This window comes from Procambarus clarkii, chromosome 80, assembly GCF_040958095.1.
Source record: "Procambarus clarkii isolate CNS0578487 chromosome 80, FALCON_Pclarkii_2.0, whole genome shotgun sequence".
In the NCBI taxonomy this organism is placed as follows: domain Eukaryota; kingdom Metazoa; phylum Arthropoda; class Malacostraca; order Decapoda; family Cambaridae; genus Procambarus; species Procambarus clarkii.
Window position 1 is genome coordinate 25190075 of NC_091229.1, and position 23869 is coordinate 25213943.

Sequence of the window (23869 nt, forward strand, 5' to 3'; positions counted from 1 at the left end):
TTGCATGCCCTCACTTGTTGAAGGCGCTTGGCTTGCCTGTGACGCCTCACTTGTTGAAAGCGCTTGCTTGCGCCTCACTTGTTGAAAGCGCTTGGCTTGCCTGTGGCGCCTCACTTGTTGAAAGCGCTTGGCTTGCCTATAATGCCTCACTTGTTGAAGGCGCTTGGCTGCCTGTGACGCCTCACTGTTTGAACAACACGTAACTTGTCTTTAATTGCTAGGACAATCTTCTTCCTCTTAACACTTCCAGAACGATTGATGCTGCTACCAGACATATTCTTGGCCAAAAATGTTCAAAATTACTATGAAAATTAAGAAAGTTATTTAAAAAAATATTTCACTAATGGCGCAGCACTGTGTATAACACGAGGGACGGACGCACATGGGTTGACCAGTGTTGGACAGGTCCACTTGGGGCAGCCATAGCGTTACGTAGGCCGCCAGGAGGAAAAAAATTCACAATATTTTTTAAGGAAACTTCAGCCTGTGCACAATGCTTTTAGGAAACTTATTTATTTGTTATTACATAATTACTAGTAGTTATTTTATTTGTTTTTGGCTATGATTAATTGTTCTAAAATTAATGGTAATTCCTGTACCCAGGTAGTCCCTCCTGACGCACCCCTCCCACCCTCCCAACACCACCCACCCACCCCACCCCCACCTACACCATGCGCCTCGAGTCTCGGGCAGACGGGATTAATACCGTATGGCCTGCCTCATGTTTTCATATACGGACAAAGGCACGATTATCTGGGGGACTGACCGGATGGTGTAATTTCTGCAGAAAACCTGCTTTAATCCGGTCCCTGTGGCTATTTTGGCCGGATATTGTGATAACTTTATCCGTTCACAATTTTGGCCGTATAAGGGCGTTTTTCGGATGTTCGAATCCCGGATAATCGCGGGGTTACAGTATATACAGTATATAATACCGGTACCCTAAGAAACAGCTTTAAGGAAGTAATCTGAAATTACTTTAATTTACAGTTTCATTTCGGTGATATCCTGTATATAGTGACTGATCTTAAACACAATCACTAAGTGTACTAAAGATAAAGTAGTTTTAACATAAGCATTGGAATCAGAAACTATGTGTAACAACTTGTACAAATCATTCTAATAATACAGTATCTGTATTATACACGTGTACAGCAGTCTAGATTAAACTTTCAAAATTAAAATCTTTTAAAAAAAAATTAAAAAACAAGATTAAAAATCTAGAGCAAACTCTCAGTTAATGAGAGGAAATGCTACGATCTTCATTGCCCTGATTTCCACGTCAGAGGTACACAGCGCTATATAAGAGAGGAAGTCCAATATAATAACCCTGAAAATTTTTTAGAGGCAGGCAGAAACAGAGGGAGAAACAGACAGGCAGAAACGTGGCAGGAGTACGGATAGAGAGAAGGAAATGCCCAAAACTGGACTCCGGTTCGTCATCAAGCCCACACATACTACACCCCCAAACTACACAGAGACTACCACACTCCCCAGTATCACTTCCAAAACTGGACAAACCATTGCCACAACAACACACCCTGGGTCAGGGTAGAGAGGAGGGAGAACTACCAAAACCTTCCAGAAGTGACACACAATATGAACAATCATTCATACCTTACCTTGAGGTGCTTCCGGGGCTTAGTGTCCCCGCGGCCCGGTCGTCGACCAGGCCTCCTGGTTGCTGGACTGATCAACCAGGCTGTTAGACGCGACTGCTCGCAGCCTGACGTATGTGCTCGCATGCCTGACGTATTCATATTTGCAAACATTCAAGGTTTAAAGCCAAAGTCAAGAAATAAAGTTAAGTTCATAAATGGCCTCCTATTAGAGTCAAACTCAATATTTGGGGCATTCACGGAAACTCATACAAAAGATTACATGGATGGTGAAAACTGGATTCCAAATTATAATTTATATTGATGTGATAGAAAAACTAGGTCAAATGGAGGAGTAGGTCTGTATATTAAAGAGGACCTGGTATGCATAGAACTACTAAACTCAACTAATGAGGTGGTAGAGGTACAGTGGAACCTCTATTAACGAGTGGCTCTATTAACGAGTTTTTCCAGTAACGAGCAAGCCACTCGCAGCAAATTTGTCTCTATTGACGAGCTCGCCTCTATTAACGAGTGAAACCACATGGCGCTTCCTAGCGTCTCGCGGGTTCTCGCAAATTCTCGGACGCCTCCGACGCCAGTGTTGTTGTTGTATCTCACACGACAAGCATCCCTCTGGATTTATTTGAGCTTTTCTTTGGGTTTTTAGTGGTTTTGCGACTACAATTTGTAACACACGATGCCTCCAAAGAAGCTGCTTGCTAAAGATAGTGTTTTCAAGAGGAAGAAAGACAATTATTATGGATTTCAAGAAGGAAATTATAGCAAAGCATGAGTGTGGTGTCTGTGTGATTGATCTCACAAGGAAGTATGGCAGGTCCTCATCAACAATTTACACCATTAGTAAGGGAATGAGGAGGTAAGGGAGGATGCTGCCTCTTCCACTGAGATCAGGGAAGTGTTTGGAATGTTTGAAAAGGTGAACGCATTCTTGGAAAAGCTGCCCTGATAAAGCAGTGACAACCCAGTGTGTGAAAATGTTTAATTAATTTATCACTTTGTGATAACACTTTATGAAAGTGTTATCACTTTCGCAGGTATATGTCGCTTGAACGTAACACACTTTTTTTATCTTGAATGCACCCAAACATTGTGCTCAAGCGTCATTTGAGCAAATATTTCTTTAAAATCCAATTCTTATCCGATCGACTTGGGGATTGTATACATGTTTGCCATGAAATTTCCGTTTTCTTTAATAACCACATTGCCTATTTGAGAAAACGGCATTGTATTGTATCTTCGTGGTAAGACTATTATATTGTTGACACAACGAGTATAATCAACGTAGTTTTTTATTTGGTGCTGGTCTAACGCATCCTTGTGTGACATTTGAAATGAAATTTGGGTGAAATTCCCAAGAAGAGAGAGTCCGCCTGACTCAGAGGTGGATTTTCCTTCCACACCATAACCCCTCTCCTCCTTCCCACCTCTCCATCGTCTCCCTCAAGCCAGCAACTACTCTTCATAAGGTAAAGTAAATATTAAAAACTACAACAAAACATTTATATTTACATGTGCAGTATTATATTTACATAAAAAAAAGTCATACAAGTATGGATGTTTTTGGGAGTGGAACGGATTAAATTTATTTCCTTTATTTTAAATGGGGAAATTTGTTTCCAAAGACGAGTTTTCCAGGTAACGAGCTCGGTGCCAGAACGGATTAAACTCGTTAATAGAGGTTCCACTGTACTTGGAATTAAGGTAGAGAAACTAAACCTAATTATTATTCTAATATATAAACTGCCAGATACAACGATTGAGGAATTCACAGAGCAGATGCACAAAATAGAGAACATACTTGATAACCTAGCAAACCCAGCTCCAGATATTATCTGCCTTGGAGATTTCAATTTACCGAGTCTAAGATGAAGAATGGCAAACACAAATATCATAGCAGGGAATGACCCGGGAAATAACCAACCACAGGCCAGAGAACTTTTGAGATTCTGTGACAAATTCTTGCTCAATCAACAGATTACAGAACCAACTAGGAATGAAAACACACTAGACTTGTTATTCACAAACAATGATGAACTAATCAGAGACATTACAATCTCAGATACTTCATACTCAGACCATAAGCTCATTGAAGTGCGAACTGCATAAATAACGGTAGTAGGTCTAAGAGACCCAACAAGCGAGAAGGAATATTCAATCAATTCAATTTCAACAATAAGAGGATCGACTGGGAAAAAATAAATGTAGACCTTGCAACCATTCAATGGGAGACGGTCTTAAGCGACAAAACTCCCACACAGGGAATAGCTCAACTGACAGCTGAAGCTTATAAGGTCTGCTTGAAGCACGTGCCTGTGAGGAGGGGCAGAAAGAGGACCACTCTAGAAAGAGAATGCAGATGACTGTACAGAAGAAGGAAAAAAAATAACGGAAATGCTTCGGCAGACACAACTATCACAAGTAACGAAAATAAGCCTAAGCAGGGAGATCGAAGAAATAGAACAAACGTTGAAGCGATCATATGAGTCTGAGGAAATGGAATTGGAACAGAAAGCTATACAAGAGATAAAAAAAAATCCGAAATATTTTTTCACACGCGTAAAATCAAAATAAAAAACCTCGACCAGTATTGGACCGTTAATTACAAATGAAGGTACATACACAGAGGACAACAAAGAGATTAGTGAAATTCTAAGAAGCCAGTATGAGGTGTCACGTGGGGGGTGGGCTGGGGCTCTGCTAGCACTCGGCTGCTAGGGGCTCAAAAGGCCGAATACTCAGCCCCTCCGACTCCCGGGATTCACCGGAGTCTCCTTGGTCACACAGGAGAGGACCAACAATGCCCACCTCCGCAGGTCTTTGCTTCCACCACAAAAGGGGGTGCCACTGATTCACCCTGGAAGCCCTTCAGTCAAACACGGGGAAACTGCTGTTAACAGTTCTGGCCTAGACCCGTGGAGGAGTGAAGGAAGACTCAGGCTTACCTTATAACAATAACCTCCCTGAGTCTTGCCTGCCAGATAAAAAGGTTGCAGGAACTCCTTTCCCGCCTGTCTTCTCTATCTTCTTAACAAGGTCGCCAGCTGGGTTATTATATCTGCACCCCAGCAATGCAGTTCAGTGGGTGTATTATATATTATTTGTAGCCAGAAGATTGCTACTCCCATAGATCTGCTACTAGACTGTTGGCCCAGGGTACTCTCCCAGGAAGGTCTGTGTGGCTTTACCTCTCTATAGCCACTACGTTAATAGTTGCCACCATTCAGGCACTGATACTGATCGGATGGCTAAGGGTACACTTTTTATATAGGTCCGTGCTGTCTTTACCACTCTCCAGGCAATAAGAACTGCTATAGAGAACCTAGTGTTCCCTAGGTGGTACTATGATAACCTTCGTGTATGCTCATAGAGAAATATCATAATGGAGGCACACTTAAACACAATGAAAAGGTGTGAATTTACTGATGCAAATTACATAATCACACATACAATCACAAGTAATACATGAATATGAAAATAAGAATAATAAGTCTGGAGATAGTCAGCCTCTTCTTCCACGACCTCCAACACTCCTTCAACTGGGCAGAAAGACAGGAGTCCCACACTCTCTCACAGGAGGGCCTCTTCACCACGTCGGCGCCTCTTCTTCACTGTCCTGCCATCCATGCACACTGTCCCCTCTGACAGTCCTGGACACAAGCTGCCTTGCAGCCTATTCTACTACTAAAGTATTAATGTCCTGTTGCCACATACATAAGTAACTATTGTGGCCTAACTAGCCTACTCACACAAGGGGTAATGGGAGGGAAAATGATCTACCTTACATTCCTGGCTCACGACGCCTGTCCCTCGATGGTGTGAGGTTCCCACGCTTCCTGAGTCGATCCTCGACGATCCAGGAACGTTCCACAGGTCCTCAGGTGTCGTGGAGGCTTCGCGTCGTCGCCGTTCCAATCCCTGAGATTCAGCTACCCCAATCCTGGTTCATCGATAGGCGCTGAGCTAATCACTATTTTCCCACACTCGCCCCTTCCACAAGGCGTTGCTCCTTGTCCTAGGCACGGTGTCGTCCTTCCAAAACCCTCAGTGGATGTGACCCGGTCACAGCTAGGCTTGCCCGCCACACCTTTCCAGACCCTCAACGTCCAGCGTCGCCGCCCAGCGTCGTCGTCGAATATTTTCCAAGTTTGGCACTCTTTCGCTCAATAAACTTGGTTCCTTTTTGCTTCCCAGAAGCGCGGGGTCTCCAATACAGCAGATGGGCTGCAATAGCCAGCACTAATCCACTAAGAAAGGCTTGTAGAGCCTCTGATCCTTGAGAGCAGACCGAGGTGCGTCCTGTCGCTTCCAAGGTCGGGTCAACTCTGACGTTGGCGCCGCCCGGGGCACTCGGTGACGTCATGGCGGGCCCTAATTGGTCGCCCGCGACCTAAGTCGGCCAATCCGCGATCGGCTAGTGTCCCTTCCAAAAGGTCATATCTGCCTTAGGGGATACTCTTTTCATTTTATAACAGGGCGCCAATTTCCCTTTATTTACAACTTATAATGTAACTTCCTTCCCTTAACTGGCAGCCGGTCTGGTCGCCACATATATCATTAGACTCCCTGAACCTCAGAGAATCAGTAGGGAGAGCTGATATGACTCTTTAAGCCGGCAAACGAAAGAAATAGGAGAGGGCACCGTAACAGAGGCTATGTTTAGCACACCAATAAACAACATGAAAGTTGATGACCCAGACAGCTTCTTTATGAACGACATTCAAGCTGCAGATAATATAACGGATATTACCACAAACTCGGAAGACTTTGAAAGAGAAATTGACAATGTGCCTATGCACTCAGCTCCTGGGCCTGACTCATGGAATTCAATATTCATAAAGAAATGTAAAGTATCAGTAGCGAGAGCACTCAGTGTAATATGGAGAAAGAGCCTGGATACAGGGGAGATTCCAGCAGTACTTAAATCTGCAGATATAGCTCTGTTGCACAAGGGGGGGGGAGAGTAAAGCCTTGGCAAAAAATTATAGGCCAGTTGCACTAACATCACACATAATAAAAGTGTTTGAAAGAGTGATTAGGAATCAAATTTCTAGTTTTATGGAAAACAATGAATTGCACAACCCAGGACAACATGGATTTAGAACGGGAAGATCCTGTCTGTCACAGTTACTCAACCACTATGACAAAATCACAGAAGTCCTAGAAGAAAAGCAAAATGCAGATGTTGTATACACAGACTTTGCAAAGGCGTTCGACAAATGTGACCATGGGATGATAGCTCACAAAAGAAGGTCAATGGGAATAACTGGAAAAGTAGGACACTGAATACTCAATTTCCTGTCGAACAGAACACAAAGAGTAACAGTCAATCAAATAAAATCGAGTCCAAGCGATGTTAAAAGCTCTGTACCTCAAAGTACAGTCCTTTCACCGCTACTGTTCCTTATTCTCATATCAGATATAGACAAAAATACACGTCACAGCTTCGTGTCGTCCTTTGCAGATGACACAAAAATCAGCATGAAAATTACCTCTGCTGAAGACATTGAAAAACTACAAGCAGATGTCAACAAAGTTTTCGATTGGGCAGCAGAAAATAACATGATGTTTAACAGTGATAAATTTCAGGTACTCAGGTACGGCAAAAATGAGGATCTGAAACATAATACAGGGTACAAAACACAATCGAATCTTCCCATAGTAGAAAAACAGAATGTCAAGGATTTGGGAATAATGATGTCCGACGATCTAACGTTTAGGGAGCATAACCAAGCAAATATTGCGTCAGCCAGAAAAATGATCGGATGGATTACGATAACTTTCAAATCCAGGGATCCCATCATAATGGTTGTACGCTTCAAGTCACTTGTGTTGTCCCGTCTTGAGTACTGCTCAGTACTCACTTCTCCCTTCAGAGCAGGAGAGATTGCTGAAATAGAGGGAATACAGAGAACATATACGGCACGCATAGACGAGATAAAACACCTAAATTATTGGGATCGTCTCAAAGCTCTCCAAATGTACTCTCTATAAAGGAGATGAGATACCAAATAATATATACATGGAAAGTACTGGAGGGCCAGGTCCCAAATCTACACAGTAAAATAACAACGTACTGGAGTGAACGATATGGAAGAAAATGCAAGATTGAATCGGTGAAGAGCAGAGGTGCCATAGGCACAATCAGAGAGCACTGTATAAACATCAGAGGTCCGCGGTTGTTCAGATGTCCTCCCAGCGACTATAAGAAATATTGCTGGAACAACCGTGGACATCTTCAAGAGAAAACTGGACAGTTTTCTTAGAGAAATTCCGGATCAGCCGGGCTGTGGTGGGTGTGTGGATCTGCGGGCCGCTCCAAGCTACAGCCTGGTGGACCAAACTCTCACAAGTCGAGCCTGGCCTTGGGCTGGGCTTGGGGAGTAGAAGAACTCTCAGAACCCCATCAAGCAAGTATACCTTGAGGTGTTTCCGGGGATTAGTATCCCCGTGGCCCGGTCGTCGACTAGGCCTCCTGGTTGCTGGACTGATCAACCAGGCTGTTGGACGCGGCTGCTCGCAGCCTGACGTATGAGTCACAGCCTGGTTGATCAGGTATCCTTTGGAGGTGCTTATCCAGTTCTCTCTTGAACACTGAGGGGTTTGCCAGTTATGCCCCTTATGTGTAGCGGAAGCATGTTGAACGGGCCTCTGATGTTGATAGAGTTCTCTCTCAGAGTACCTGTTGCACCTCTGCTTTTCAAAGGGGGTATTCTGCACATCCTGCTATGTCTTCTGGTCTCATGTGATGTTATTTCTGTGTGCAGGTTTGGGACCAGCCCCTCTAATATTTTCCACGTGTAAATTATTATGTATCTCTCCCGCCTGCGCTCAAGGGAGTACAGATTAAGGCTCTTCAGTCGGTCCCAATAGTTTAGATAGTTACTGGGTGGATTCTAGCAGTAAAGGATCTCTGCATGCTCTCCAGGTCAGCAATTTCTCCAGCTTTGAAAGGGGCTGTCATTGTGCAGCAGTACTCCACTCTAGAGAGCACAAGCGTTTTGAAAAGTATCATCATCGGTATAGCATCTCTAGTGTGAAAAGTTCTTGTTATCCAACCTGTCATTTTTTTTGCAGTTGTGACGGCTACTTTATTGTGTTCTTTAAAGGTAAGGTCTTCCGACATGAGTACACCCAGATCCTTTACATTGCCTTTTCGTTCTATGTTATGATTTGCCTGAGTTTTGTACGTGGTTTCCGTTTTTATATTTTCATTTTTTCCATAGCGCATGAACTGGAACTTATCTTCCTTAAACACCATACTGTATTATTTTCTGTAGCCCATAGAAAGACCTGATCTACATCTGATTGGAGGTTTGCCGTGTCCTCTATGTTGCCTACTCTCATGAAGATCCTAGTGTCATCTGCAAAGGATGATACAGTGCTATAGGTTGTGTTCTTGTCTATGTCCGATAGGATGAGAAAAAGTACTGGAGCAAGCACAGTATCCTGGGGGACTGAGCTCTTCATGGTTGATGGGCTGGATTTTATTTTGTTGACTATTACACATTGGGTTCTGTTGGTCAGGAAATTGTAGATCCATCTGCCTGTTTTTCTGGTAATTCCTTTTGAACGCATTTTATGTGCAATAACACCATGGTCACATTTATCAAAAGTTTTTGCGAAATCTGTGTAAATTACATCAGCGTTTTGTTTGTCTTCCATAGCATCTAATGCCATATCATAGTGGTCCAGCAACTGCGACAGGCAAGAGCGCCCAGTTCTGAAACCATGTTGTCCGGGGTTATGGAGATGCTGTGATTCCATGTATTTTGTGATCTTACTTAGCACTCGCTCAAAATTTTTTATGATGTGCGATGTTAGTGCTATCGGTCTATAATTTTTTGTTTCTGCCTTATTTCTTCGTTTATGAAGTTGTGCTATCTATGCTGTTTTTAGTATATCAGGGATAACGCCAGTGTCTAGGCTTTGTCTCCACAGAATGTGGAGGGTCTGTGATAGTGTTTTTTTACAGTTCTTGATGAATATGGAGTTCCAAGAATCTGGGCCTGGTGCAGAGTGCATAGGCATACTGTTTATGGCTTCTTCAAAATCCAGTGGGAATAGGGTGACGTCTGATATATGATTTGATGTTGGTATCATATCCATGAAAAATTCATTTGGGTTATCTTTAGTGCGTTTAATGGCTCGCTGAAAACAGAGTCGTACTGCTTCCTCAGTAGCTCGCTCATTTCTTTGTTGTCATCGGTGAAAGCTCCATCTCCCTTTTGCAGGGGCCCGATACTAGATGTGGTTTTTGATCTTGATTTTGCATAGGAGAAAAAATATTTTGGATTTCTCTTTATTTCACTGATGGCCTTTTGCTCTCTTTGCCTCTCCTGGGTTTTGTATGATTCTTGTAGCTTGAGTGCAATTGTTTGTATTTCTCTACCTAACCTTCTTCGCCGTTCTTGAGATAAGGTGCGACTCTCAAGTTGTTCCGCGATTCGTTTTCTTCGCCTATATAGGGAACGACGTTCCCGTTCCAATCTACATCTCTTCCTCTTTTTTCTTAGGGGTATGCGGTTTGAACATATTTCTAGTGCTACTGAGCATATTTTTTCCAGGCACTGGTTCAGGTTTGCATTTTCTAGCTGTTCTTCCCAGTTTATTTCTGTGAAGTCCTGGTTTATTTGCTCCCAGTTTATCTGTTTATTATTGAAGTTGAATTTGCTGAAATCTCCTCCACCAGGAATCTGGACTGGTTTTGAAGGTCTATTCCCCATGGTTGTCATAACTTCAGTTAAGTTGTGATCTGAGTAACAGGTATTTGTAATCATTATGTTCCTGATCAATTCATCATTATTAGTGAAAATAAGGTCCAGGGTGTTCTCTTCCTAGTTGGTTCTACTATTTGCTGGTTTAAGGCAAACCTGTCACACATCCGTAGCAGGTCATTTACATGTGCCTGTTCATTTAGGCTACTTCCTGGTATTCTTTCTGATATTACTGTATTAGCCAGGTGCTTCCATTTCAGGTGCCGTAGGTTGAAGTCCCCAAGCAGGATGAAGTTCGGAGCTGGATTTGTGAGGTTTTCCAAGCGGTGTTCTATTTTCATTAGTTCATCTTTAACCCTTAACATGCTCGGGGTCTAATATCCTGCCATCCGCACAGGCGCATGTGATTTTGAAAAAAAAAAAAAATTTTTTTTTTTGCTAATCTGTTAAGTTCTGTTCACTGATCACGGGAAAAATAAAAAAAAAATTCTATTGTACTTACTTTTGTTGCAATAGAGCCGAGAAGCTCTGTGATGACGTCACAATCTGCATGTTCGCTCATGCAGTACACGCCCGGGAGGTGTTGCGCGCGGTCCTCAAACAGCCAGAGTTGCCACAAATATATTTTCGCGCTATTTATTTACAATGTCTAAGCGCATTTTATCTAATTTTTTTTCACTAATTGTGTTTCAAATACTGTTTGAACATATTTTGTATCAATAATTGTTGCATATTTGAGTATACACAGGCGCACACAAATGTTTTCAATTACGGCAATATAATATGTCATTACAGTCTATTATATTGTATGTTCTGCTTATATTTGTATATATTTACACACACGCACACGCTATCTGCTTATATGTTTACATATTTACACACTCGCACACGCTATACACACTTTGAAGCACACTTAGAAGATTTCTAGACTGTGGTAGTCATTGAAGCAGTCGACAGCACATAATGGGATACCACATGTTTCACACCATGTTTGCACAAGCTTCCGTTTCTTGTCTCTACGTGTCGTTGTTTTACACACCAAGCAATCACGTTGGGCTATTGCACGCTTCACACCAGGTGGCAAATACTTAAGTTTGTGTGCTAGGAAGCCTTCAGTGTGAGCGAGGCGTGGAGTACCAGCATGCTGCAACAGTGGGTTTATGATGGGCCGCTGAATACCTGGGACATCTTTTGCAAACTTTCCTAATAACTGTATTGCAGCATCAAATACAAAGTCACGGAAAGTGGGCTTACGTCCAGTTCTCACAAGGTACATGTTGAAACAGTTCAGCATGCTCATGTCCACAAGATGGAAGAACACTTTTTTCGTCCACCTACATGTCTTCCGCACACACTCTGCAGTGCCAATCATCATGTCTGATTTATCAATCAACCGCATGTTGATATTATAGTCTAAAACACAGTCTGGCTTATATAGTGGTGCGTTTGTTTTATGGCTCACTTTCCCACTGTTCACCATTGTTCCATCATGAATTGTTGTCAACAAGTTCACCTCTCTTTTGTCTTTCCACCGAACTGACAGAATGTTATCACTTTTCCTTCTCTGACACTCACTAACTGCAATGTCGTTGTCAAACACAGGCATTTCCCTTCGTTGTGGCTTTACTGTACCAACCAATCCGGTTCTATTTTCTAGCAAGAACCGAGCTAGCAAGGGACTTGTATAGTAATTATCTGTGTATAAAATGTGTCCCTTGTTCATCCACGGAGCCATGATGGTCTTCACTACACTCCCCGAGAATCCATGTTCGTCGTTACCGGGAATGTCTACATCACTAGCCGAGTACAGAATCATGTGTAACACGTATCCTGTCTCACAATCACAAAGAACAAAAAATTTCAGGCCAAATCGGTTTCGTTTTGAGGGAATGTACTGTTTGAATGGAACACGTCCCTTGAAAAGTATGAGAGATTCATCAACCACCAGCTTCTGTGCTGGTACGTAAAAATCTCTGAATTTTCCAATAACATCGTTCATGTAGTGCCTCACTCGCCACAGTCTATCATCAGGTGTTCGGTCCTGAACACTTCCAAAATGTAGACACCTGAGGAGTATCTGAAACCTGTCTCGTGACATATATTTCCCGAATAAAGGTGTTGGTATTGTCTTGTCCTTGCTCCAATAGTCATTTATTGCATGTTTGTGACAGTGCTTCATCAACAAACAGAGTGCCAAAAACACATACATTTCCGCCACTGTGGTATTTTTCCAACGCTGCAATCGTGAAAATTCTATGATTTCCCTCTCAATCAGGTAAGCAGCATGCAGGTTCGTTTGGTGTACAATGTATTCCATGAGTGGTTCATCATAGAATGCTGTAAAATATTCCATCTCAGCCATGTCCTCACCTTGATTAGGGAAAAGGTTTGTAATCCCTACATCTTTATCGTCAAAGTGAGGAATATTAGGAATAAAATCGTCACCATCACTCCACTCAAGTATACCAGGCGTCCTGCGAGATGCAGAGGAAAGACGGCGAGGAAGCGATGCATACCGGCGACCAGGAGCTGAATACCGTCTGCGAGAAGCACGGCGGCTACGTGCACGTGAGGTGGGTGCACGTGAGGTGGGTGCACGTGAACACGAGGGTCTTGGTCCCTCATGTGGTGCCATGCGGTGGCGCTTGGCCGGGCGAGATGCTGCTGACGCGACAATTTCTCGCCCAGTTACACCACTGGTACCAGCCACAGGCTCAATAAAAATTTGATCTGAATCACTAAACCCAGAAAAGGAGTCACCTCCCTCTGACTCGTCACCCTCAAACAGAAAATATCCACAGGAACTGTGAGGTCGTGGTAGAATTGGGGTAGAAACTGGGCGAGGAGGCATCGGTGAGCGTATAGGCCTCGCCATGGCATGGCGGTCATTCTCACTTTCACTGCTACTGCTGCTATCACCCGACAACTGTGTATAATCCTCATCGTTGTCTGAATCGTCAAACACACTTTCTTCACCTTCAGAGAATAATTCGTGGGCTATTTGCTCTGGGGTGAGGGACTGAGTGGTGCGTGCCCGTGAGGCGTTTGACCGTGCGCTCGCCATGGTGACTCTCGCTAAACTGAGGCCTCCCATGCCTTTGGATCGTGAGCGGGATTTTTTTTCAAAATGCCGCTGTTTACTAGAGCCCCTGGGCAGCGTATGGGACCCCCAGCTACACCGCGGGCCATTCAAATCGTGCGCGGTACCCATACACTTCATATGAAGTGAAGCGCAGTTGACTGGTAAAACGATTTACACTTCATATGAAGTGATGCGCACTTTAAGGGTTAAACTGCTGAGGGTTTGCCTCCAGTGACTTATATACAAGGACAATAACTACATTTAGAATCTCTATTTTGATTATCAGCACTTCCACCATATCATTTGAGGTGTTTAGCAGCTCAGTACAGATGAGTGTGTCTTTGATGTAGAGGCTGACCCCACCCTGAAGCCGGTGTTTCCTATCACATCAGAAACGATTGTACTGTACTCTGAGATCCATATTTCACCATCATGGTAGTCCTTTGTGTGGGTTTCTGTTAGGGCTGCAAACACTGCATTTGCCTCATGAAGGAGACCATCTATAAAGTGAACTTTGTTGGATTTGCGTGTTTTTATACCCTGGATGTTGGCAAATATAAATGATGTTATCGTGTTAGTGGACGTGCTGGATGCCTTGGTGTTAATATCTGAGGCTCTGGTAAGGAGGCCACTGTGTTTGTGTCCTCTCTAGCATTTGACCGAGTTGGTGGTAGAGTCTGGTCATTTTTAGCCATTCTTCTCCTCCTCTTGCTAAAAAATTATCCCGGTCGATGGAGTAGTGGCTGTTTTCATAGTGGCGGTCTGTTGGTTTTATTCACCTGGTACCTCTTATATGAAAAGCTGGACATTCAGCATTGAAGCACTCTTTCCTGTCCAAAGAGTTCTTGCAAATTTCTGGGTGAAAGAATTCACAGCTTTTGGTACATTTACCTGTATTGAGGAGGTTTCTGCACATTCTAGGGTGATCGTACTTACATGTTCCATTTGTTCTTCCCGATATCCCATGTTTACAGGTTGCCCATTTGTAATACCAACAGACTTTGGGGCCTTGTTTTGTTTGTGTCTCTTTGCCAGGGACCGCACTCTGCTGCAGCGTCCCTGACACTGTGCTCTGCTCTGGGGCCTGTGACACCTCGCTCTGCTTCGGTGCCATTGACACCTCGCTCTGCTCCGGTGCCATTGACACCGCGCTCTGCTCCGGTGCCATTGACACCGCGCTCTGCTCCGGTGCCATCGACACCGCGCTCTGCTCCGGTGCCCGCGACACCGCGCTTTGCTCCGGTGCCATTGACACCGCGCTCTGCTCAGGCGTCCCCGACTCCGCGCTTTGCTCAGGTATCCCCGACTCCGCGCTTTGCTCAGGCATCTCTGACTCCGCGCTCTGCTCAGGTGCTCCCGACTCCGCGCTCTGCTCAAGCGCCCCTGACTCCACGCTATGCTCTGGCGCCCCCGACTCCGCGCTCTGCTCCGGTGCCCCCGACTCCGCGCTCTGCTCCGGTGCCCCCGACTCCGCGCTCTGCTCCGGTGCCCGCGACACCGCGCTTTGCTCCGGTGCCATTGACATCGCGCTCTGCTCAGGCGTCCCCGACTCCGCGCTTTGCTCAGGCGTCCCCGACTCCGCGCTCTGCTCAGGCGCCCCCGACTCCGCGCTCTGCTCAGGCGCCCCCGACTCCGCGCTCTGCTCTGGCGCCTCGACTCCGCGCTCAGCTCTGGCGCCCCCGACTTCGCGCTCTGCTCTGGCGCCCCGACTCCGCGCTCAGCTCTGGCGCCCCCGACTCCGCCCTCTGCTCAGGCGCCCCCGACTCCGCCCTCTGCTCAGGCGCCCCCGACTCCGCCCTCTGCTCAGGCGCCCCCGACTCCGCCCTCTGCTCAGGCGCCCCCGACTCCGCCCTCTGCTCAGGCGCCCCCGACTCCGCCCTCTGCTCAGGCGCCCCCGACTCCGCCCTCTGCTCAGGCGCCCCCGACTCCGCCCTTTGCTCAGGCGCCCCCGACTCCGCCCTCTGCTCAGGCGCCCCCGACTCCGCCCTCTGCTCAGGCGCCCCCGACTCCGCCCTCTGCTCAGGCGCCCCCGACTCCGCCCTCTGCTCAGGCGCCCCCGACTCCGCCCTCTGCTCAGGCGCCCCCGACTCCGCCCTCTGCTCCGGCGCCCCCGACTCCGAGCTCTGTGCCGCATCTGGTTGTACCTTGGTGTCATGTACAGTTTGTTTGAAGACATTAGAAATTGCTATGCAGGCCTTTATTAGTGATTCTCTGTTTTTGCCGGGAGTTTTATCCAGGATTTCCATCATCTTCAAATAAAGTTAATACCAGTACATCCTTTTGCAGAGCTAGTACACAGAGTGGTCACTGGGACCATTTCTCCTTGAATTATTAGTCATGTTGGCACATTTTTTGTTTATGGCTGCTGAACAGAGTTGGCATTGAAAGCTCTGTTGGTAATCTACCTTCATGTTGCATTCTATGCACGTTTTTATCAAAGACATTTTTGTTGAACACTTCTGTTCAGTGGTGGTGATCTTACATGGTGGGGTGTTGACTGTTGGGGGTATGACTGTGGGTGTTTATCAACTTGAGATAGGCCTGGAGGGGCAGTATGGACGGGCAGTGTTGCTACCACGTGTTGCACTCTTAATTTGTTTTGTTCACTTGCTAGGTTCACTTGTTGGTATCAAGCAGGTAAACTTACATTTTTGGCATAAAGTAATATTTAGCTTACAACAGGAAAAGTGATATACAGGTACAGTACTTTATTGGGAAAACAAAATTTAGTTTACCATTCGAATGGTGAGATAGATATTGTCACAATTTATATAATTGTCATATAAATTTCAGAGTTTTATAAAAAAATTATATAAATTTTCAGAACCCCTCTTCCCCCTCCCCCCCGACTCTGGGGGGATTTTGGAGTTGAGGCAGAGTTTAGCTTGGGATTTGGTGGCTCCGGGGGCCTCTTCACCCCTGCGCTTCCTCATGATGTTGGTCTGGTGCAGTTGCATGTTCAAGTCCTCCTCCCTTTAGGCTGCCTTAGTAGCTGATGACTTTCAGAGTCGTTGTTACTTGGCATCTGACTTGCGATTCTTTGGTCTTCTGGAGCTGTCTTCGGTTTGGCTGTCGGAAGATCCGGGGTTGCAGGTGGAGGGCCTTCGGCTGGGGTCTTTGTGTCGGCTGCTTCACCATCGTCTGCCTTGCTGAAGCTGTTTATGCCGATCCTCTGAAGGCGGTTATATGTTTTTCACCTTCCATCTCACATGTCTACAGGCTGTGCTGGCTCTCTCTTGGATTCAGCTTGGGCCCCTGGCTCTTCGCTTTGCTGTTTTGTCCTCTGCTGTTTACAGAGGACAGTGTCAGTCAGTTTGTTGGCGGCTTTTGCTAGTTGCTGTCCTATTTCGGACTTGTGTGTCCGGGGGGTCAGTCTAGGGCTCAGGCTGCTTTGTCAGGGTAGGCCTGTGGTGCTATCAGCCTGGACTTTAACCCTCAAACCGCGCATATCATATATAAATGATATCAGTGACAAAACCGAAACCGCCCACATCATTTATATATGATTTCGTGTCTAGCGCTAGAATTTAAACGCCCCGCCTGGGATAGGGGCAGCTATAGTACAGCCACGACCGATAGTTGCCAGATGCCACCTAGAAAAAAAATCCAGGCCAACATTCTTGGGTGTTACAGCGTCAGTATTGAGCAAACCACCAAGGCTGGCGCACGCAGCACGAGCTCACAGCACCGCTGTTCAGCTTGTGATCACAGCATCGCCTACAAATACCATAATATAAATGATACTGCTATTATTTAGCAGTGATAGTATTACTGAAGCCCCCTGCAGTGATAGTATTACTGAAGCCCCCTGACTGTGATAAAACTGACCAGGATTCTGATAATAGCAGGATTGTGGTGATATTTAGCGCTGTGCTCCATGGAGGAAGGAGTAAGGCTGTGGGAGGGAGGGTTGTGGCGTCGTCTTCTGACTGTGTGTGGCCACCATTTATTGACTGCACTCACCATACCAGCGTAGTGGTTCGCCATGGTGAACACAAATGTAGATACTTATATATAACGTGTGTATAGTGTGAGATAACAGCAAGAGGAGTAGGTTGGGAGCCGCCATTTTGGTGAGGGAGGAGCGTCGTCTGCACGACTTGGCATGGTGTTTACTGATGGCCACTATGGTCTTTGGGCACCATACCAGCTTATTTGTTCAGGTATAGTGAATAAAACAGGTAGATACTTATATATAATGTGTGTGTATATAGCGTAATAGCACCACAAACAATATTGTTGAAGGACAAATATTAGTGCGTCTGGCCATGAGGGCGGCCACCGATCAGCTGACTGTGTGAGTAGCTACGTCTTATGGCCTTCACTCACCATACAAGCTTAGATGTACAGTTATGGTGAACAAAACATGTAAATACGTATATATAACGTCTGTGTATAGTGAATAAATACAAAAGAGTATTGTGGGTGGTGAATGAGGGTGAGTGAGGTGGTGTTGAGGGAGGGAGTGGCAGTGAGTGGCTCGCTGGTGTTTGGTGTTTCACTCCTCGTTGCTTTTTGACTCACAAGACCAACTTAGTAGTTCGTTATGGTGTACAAAACATGCAAATACTTATATATAACCTGTGTATATAGTGTAACAACAGCAAAACTATTTGTTTATTGTTTTATGAACATAATAATTTAATCACTAATATGCACACCATAATTTTGAGTACAGCGATGGTTCACACATTTTATAATATAAATATACCACAATTCACTGTATGGAATAATATTACTGCAAAAAAACTTAGAAAAAATCAATCAGAGACATTGAAATAATTAGGTAATAATATATTTGCAGCAACTGCCGTCTGACAGCTCGGGCGGAGTAGACCTCGTCTGGCGAAGGCTCTGCCAACGCCCGTTTTTTGCCACACTTTCCTACCCTATTGCGGCTAAAATATGCCACCTACAATTTTTTTGTTATTTTTTCCGTGATCAGGGAACAAAAATGAACACTTCTATAAGACGAAAAATTTTTTTTTGAATTTTTTTTTGTTGCGCCTGTGGGTGTGAATTCCATTTGGGCCCCTAGCGGTTTGAGGGTTAAGGACACATTGGTACTTCCCTATTCTTCTAGGGTTCAGGGATTGATTTGATTTTGTGGTGGGGTGACTAGCTGACTGCTTCAGTTTTCTTCCTTTCGGGCTGAATCTGGCACCGTGCGTTTTCACGTGCTGGACTCGGGTCGTGGTGGCCGATCTTTGTCTGCTAGGTCTTCGGGTCTTGGCCTACCTCAACGACTGGTTGGTGTGGGCTCCCAGCCACACTGCCTGTTTTCTCTTTCCCTGCTTGCCAGGTTCGCGTTCCTGGTGTACTGGAGGAAGTCCCAATTGGTTCCGTCCCAGCTTCAGATCTGCTGGGCCCTGATTGGGATTCTTGAATGGCATCCCTTTCTCCCTCCCGCAGTCTTGCTCTGGCTGCAACTGAGGGGAACCTGGGTCACTCGGCGGTTGCTCGAGCAGCTATGAGGAAGCTTGAACTTTGTTCTTTTCGTTTATCCGCGGCACAGGGTTTAGCTTCAGAGGCTGTTCTGGTATATTCTGGCCAGTTTCTTTAGCCGCTCAATCTGGGTTTGTCCATGGGTGTCCTTGCGCCGTTTGCTGCATTGCCGGCTTCCTTTTCGGGGTTTTCAGGGTTCAGTGCCATGGTGTCTTCCTTATAACAATATTAACAATTGATTGGGAAGTTTTCATGCTTGTAAACTGTTTAATAAGTGTAACCAAAGCCGTCAGGGATTGGGAAAAGATGTACTGGTTCGTAAGTGCTTGGGTAGTTGCTTCGTGAATCTGGCCCCAGGTTCGTAAGTGCTTGTGTAACTGCTTCATGAATCTGGCCCCTGGAACGTGGCGCTTTTCGGCTATGGGTAACCCAGCTCGTCCAACAAACAAAGACCTAAAAGTGATTCCATGCACCCGCCAAACCCCCTGTTTATGAATGAAAAACGGTTTACACACGACTCAACTGATGACGTTCGAACAATTCTGGAACAAGTGCTTCACTGACGAATTTTGTTCGAACCACAACGCTGTAAAGGCTACAAACACAAATAATTGCCAACAGAACCTAAACACCTGTTTAGGCGATTTTTTCTGCTTTCCCTTTCCAACGATGAATAGCGAAGACTGGTTCCTGATGAATGGTGATGAACAGTGAAGGTGATTGGTGGATAGCAAGGTTGGATACGATTCATCACTGTCAGAGTCGCTTGATGATATCTGTGGACTGGGTTCTAGGTGGCCATCCCCCCTTTACCCCCCTCCCCATCACAGTGACTGACACCCATCGCATTTCCACCCCTTTCCCCCTGTCCCTTTCACAGTCAGGGATCACCCCTTCCTCCCCAACGAACCACTCTTCATCATCACTATCCAATTCCAAGCCCATTTGCCGGCTCAGAGTAACAATTTCCTCAACAATAGGCACATCATTTACAGGCTCAAACCCCTCAAAGTCTAATTCTATCACACATTCAGGCCACAATTTTCTCCAGCCAGATATCAGGGTTCTTTGAGTCACTTCTTGCCAGACTTTGTCAACGAGTTTTAAAGCACTACAAATGTTAAAATGGTGTTTGCAGAACTCTTTGAGGGTGAAGTTTGTGGCTTCAGTCACTTCAAAACATTTCCAGAAAAGTACCCTTTCATATAGTTTCTTAAAATTCGCTATGATTTTCTGGTCCATAGGCTGAATTAGAGGAGTGGTGTTAGGAGGAAGGAACTTTACTGTGAACAAATTACTGTATCTGTGCAACAATTCATCTTCCAAGCCTGGAGGATGAGCAGGAGCATTGTCGAGGAGAAGCAGGGCCATGAGTGGCAAATGTTTCTCCTGCAGATATTTTTCTATGGCAGGGGCACACCACTGCATTCATCCACCCCAAAAAATTACTACAATGCATAAATGAATTAGGAGGCTTACTATTTTCTACATACATTATGTATGGTAAACTTCATTTGTGTTTATAGCCATGTAAATTATTGCATTGTGAACATTAGTGCATTCTAAGTACAGTATGGTTGATGCATTTTGAATTATGGTTGAACTTGTAATTTTCCAGTGAAGCAGAAAAATTATGGACACATTTCTTACATTTGCAGGTGTTGGGAAGAGTTCTCTACTTCTAAGGTTTGCAGACAACACGTTTACGGGCAACTACATAACGACGATTGGCGTAGACTTCAAGATCCGCACACTAGAGGTAGATGGGGAGAGAGTAAAATTACAAATCTGGGACACCGCAGGACAAGAACGCTTCAGAACCATCACTTCCACGTATGTTTTTTGACAGCAGCTTGGTGCAGCTCTTTGATACCTAATATGCAGCTACATATCCAGCCTTTGATTTTATTCTTAATTTAGAGGTTGAAGAGGCATTCATAGTAGGCTCGACTAGACTCTACAGTGCTTAACTGTAATTGACTATGACTACCGGGGGTAATGAGATCTGCTTTCTCTATGCCCCTCCTCCTAGCTGTTCATACTGGGTGTGCTAATTACCCTTCTTGACATTAAAGTTTTCATCATATTTCATTTTTAAGTTGTGGATGGAATTAGCTTCAACAACCTCTTCCTTTAATTAATGGAATCTACTTGCCTACCACCCACTAAGGAAATGAGAACTTCCTTACATCTCTTCAACTCAATTGCATGGCCTGTTTCCACCAATGTTTCCTTGTTCTACCACTTTTTAATTTAAATAGGCTTCCTTTAGCCACTTTATTCCCCCTCAGGATCTTGTATGCAGTCATCATAACTCCCTGTGTTTCTTCTCTCTTTTAATGCTGTGAGACTGAATTCTTTCAACCTGTCCTTATAGCTGAGGCTTCTCAATTCTGGTACTAATATGGTGGCACACTTCTGAACTTCAACTCCTTGTGCTTAACAAGGTGTGGGTTCCATGTTGATGCTGCATACTTAGGGAGCCGGTCGGCTGAGCGGACAGCACACTGGACTTGTGATCCTGTGGTCCCGGGTTCGATCCCGGGCGCTGGTGAGAAACAATGGGCAGAGTTTCTTTCACCCTATGCCCCTGTTACCTAGCAGTAAAATAGGTACCTGGGTGTTAGTCAGCTGTCACGGGCTGCTTCCTGGGGGTGGAGGCCTGGTCGAGGACCGGGCCGCGGGGACACTAAAGCCCCGAAATCATCTCAAGATAACCTCAAGATAACTTAAGTAATGGTCCCACACTGACAGTGTGTATAGACTGGAAAGTCTCCTTGTGTCATTCTTAAATTAATGGAATGTCATTCTTAAGAATGTCATTCTTAAATGACATTCTTGTGTTTGCTAACTTCCATATACTGTACCTGAATTGTACCTGAAGGGGGGTTCTGAGAGTTCAACTCTCCAAGCCCTTCCCAGGGCCAGGCTTGACTTCTGAGATCTTGGTCCAACAGGAGTCTAACCCTAAAACCGCTAGGGGTCCAAATGGCTTTAACACCCACAGGCGCAACAACAACAAAAAAATTCCAAAAAATTCTTTCGTCTTATAAAAGTGTTCATTTTTGTTCCCTGATTACGGAAAAAATGACAAAAAAATCGTAGGTGGCATATTTTAGCCGCAATAGGGTAGGAAAGTCTGGCAAAAAAGGGGCGTTGACAGCCTTCGCCAGACGAGGTCTACTCCGCTCGAGCTGTCAGGCGGCAGTTGCCACAAATATATTATTACATAATTATTTCAATGTCTCTGATTTTTTCTTAGTTTTTTGCAGTAATATTATTCAATACAGTGAATTGTGATATACAGTATTTATATAATAAAATGTGTGAACCATCGCTGTACTCAAAAGTATGGTGTGCATATTAGTGATTCAATTATTATGTTCAGTAAACAATAAACAAATAGTTTTGCTGTTATTACACTATATACACAGGTTATATATAAGTTTCTGCATGTTTTGCTCACCATAACGAACCACTAAGTTGGTATTGTGAGTCAAAATGCAATGAGGAGTGACCGCCACACACCAGCCAGCCACTCGCTGCCTCTCCCTCCCTCAACAACACCTCACTCGCCCTCATTCTCCTCCCACAATACTGTTTCTGCATTTATTCACTATACACAGATGTTGTATATAAGTATTTACATGTTTTGTTCACCATAACTGAATATCTAAGCTTGTATGGTGAGTAAAGGCACAAAGACATAGCTACTCACAAAGTCAGCTGGTGGCGGCCGCCCTCAAGGTCAAACGCACTAATATTTCTCCTCCAACAATACTGTTTGTGGTGTTATTATGCTATATACACATATTATATATAAGTATCTACCTGTGTTATTCACCATACCTGTACAAATAAGCTGGTATGGTGCCCAAAGACCATAGTGGCCACCAGTAAACAACATAATAAGTTGTGCAGACGACACACCTCCCTCACCAAAATGGGGGCTCCCAACCTACTCCTATTGCTGTTATTACACACTATACACACGATATATATATGTATCTACATTTGTGTTCACCATAGCAAACCACTAAGCTGGTATGGTGAGTGCAGTCAATAAAAGGTGGCCACCCACAGTCAGAAGACGACGCCACCACCCTCCCTCCCACAGCATTACTCCTCCCTCCATGGAGCACAGCGCTAAATATCACCACAATCCTGCTATTATCAGAATTCTGGTCAGTTTCAACATTCAGGGGTCTTCTGTAATACTATTATTGCTAAATAATAGCATGAACATATATATTATGGCATTTGTAGGCGATGCTGTGGTGCTGTGAGCACAAGCTGAACAGCGGTGCTGTGAGCTCGTGCTGCGTGCGTCAGCCTTGGTGGCTCGCTCAATACTGAAGCTCTCACACCCAAGAATGTTCGCCTGGATTTTTTTGTTAGGTGACATCTGGCAACTATTGGTCGTGGCTGCAATATAGCTGCCCCTATCCCAGGCGGGGCGTTTAAATTATAGCGCTAGACACGAAATCATATTTATATGATATGCGCGGTTTCGGTTTTGTCACTGAAAGCATATATATATGATTTGCGTGGTTTAAGGGTTAAAGTGGCCCGCAGGCCCACATACTGTATCAACTACAGCATGATTGGTCTGCCACTTCTTGTAGAAAAGTGTCCAGTTTTTCATGAAGACACTCATTTTTTCTACAGCAATATTTCTTATACTGGCTGGGAGGATATTGAACAACAGTGGGCCTCTGATGTTTGTACAGTGTTGTCTGATTGTGCCTATGGCACCTCTACTCCTCACTTGCTCTATTCTGCATTTCCTTCCACATTGTTCACTCTAGTATGGTACAGGTATTTTACTATGCAAATTTTGGATTGGAGATCTCAAATTTGCCCTCCAGTATTTTGCATGTACAGTACTGTATATATTACTTGTTACCTTTCTCATCTCCTTTCTAGAGAGTACATTTCGAGATCTTTGAGAGGATCCCAATAGTTTAGGTACTTTATCGTCTCTGTGTGCTGTATGTTCTCTGTAT

At 44.7% G+C, this 23869-nt stretch overlaps 1 protein-coding gene across 2 annotated transcripts in view; it reads left to right on the forward strand.

Annotated features, from left to right (window-relative positions):
• The window catches only part of Rab35 (RAS oncogene family member Rab35), a 150462-nt gene that overhangs the window by 17849 nt on the left and 108744 nt on the right, over nt 1–23869 (forward strand). For both annotated transcript variants that reach the window (XM_045727799.2, XM_069314979.1), the window contains exon 2: nt 20522–20696. In XM_045727799.2, coding sequence (XP_045583755.1) covers nt 20522–20696 — 175 coding nt within the window. The remainder of the gene's footprint in view (nt 1–20521; nt 20697–23869) is intronic.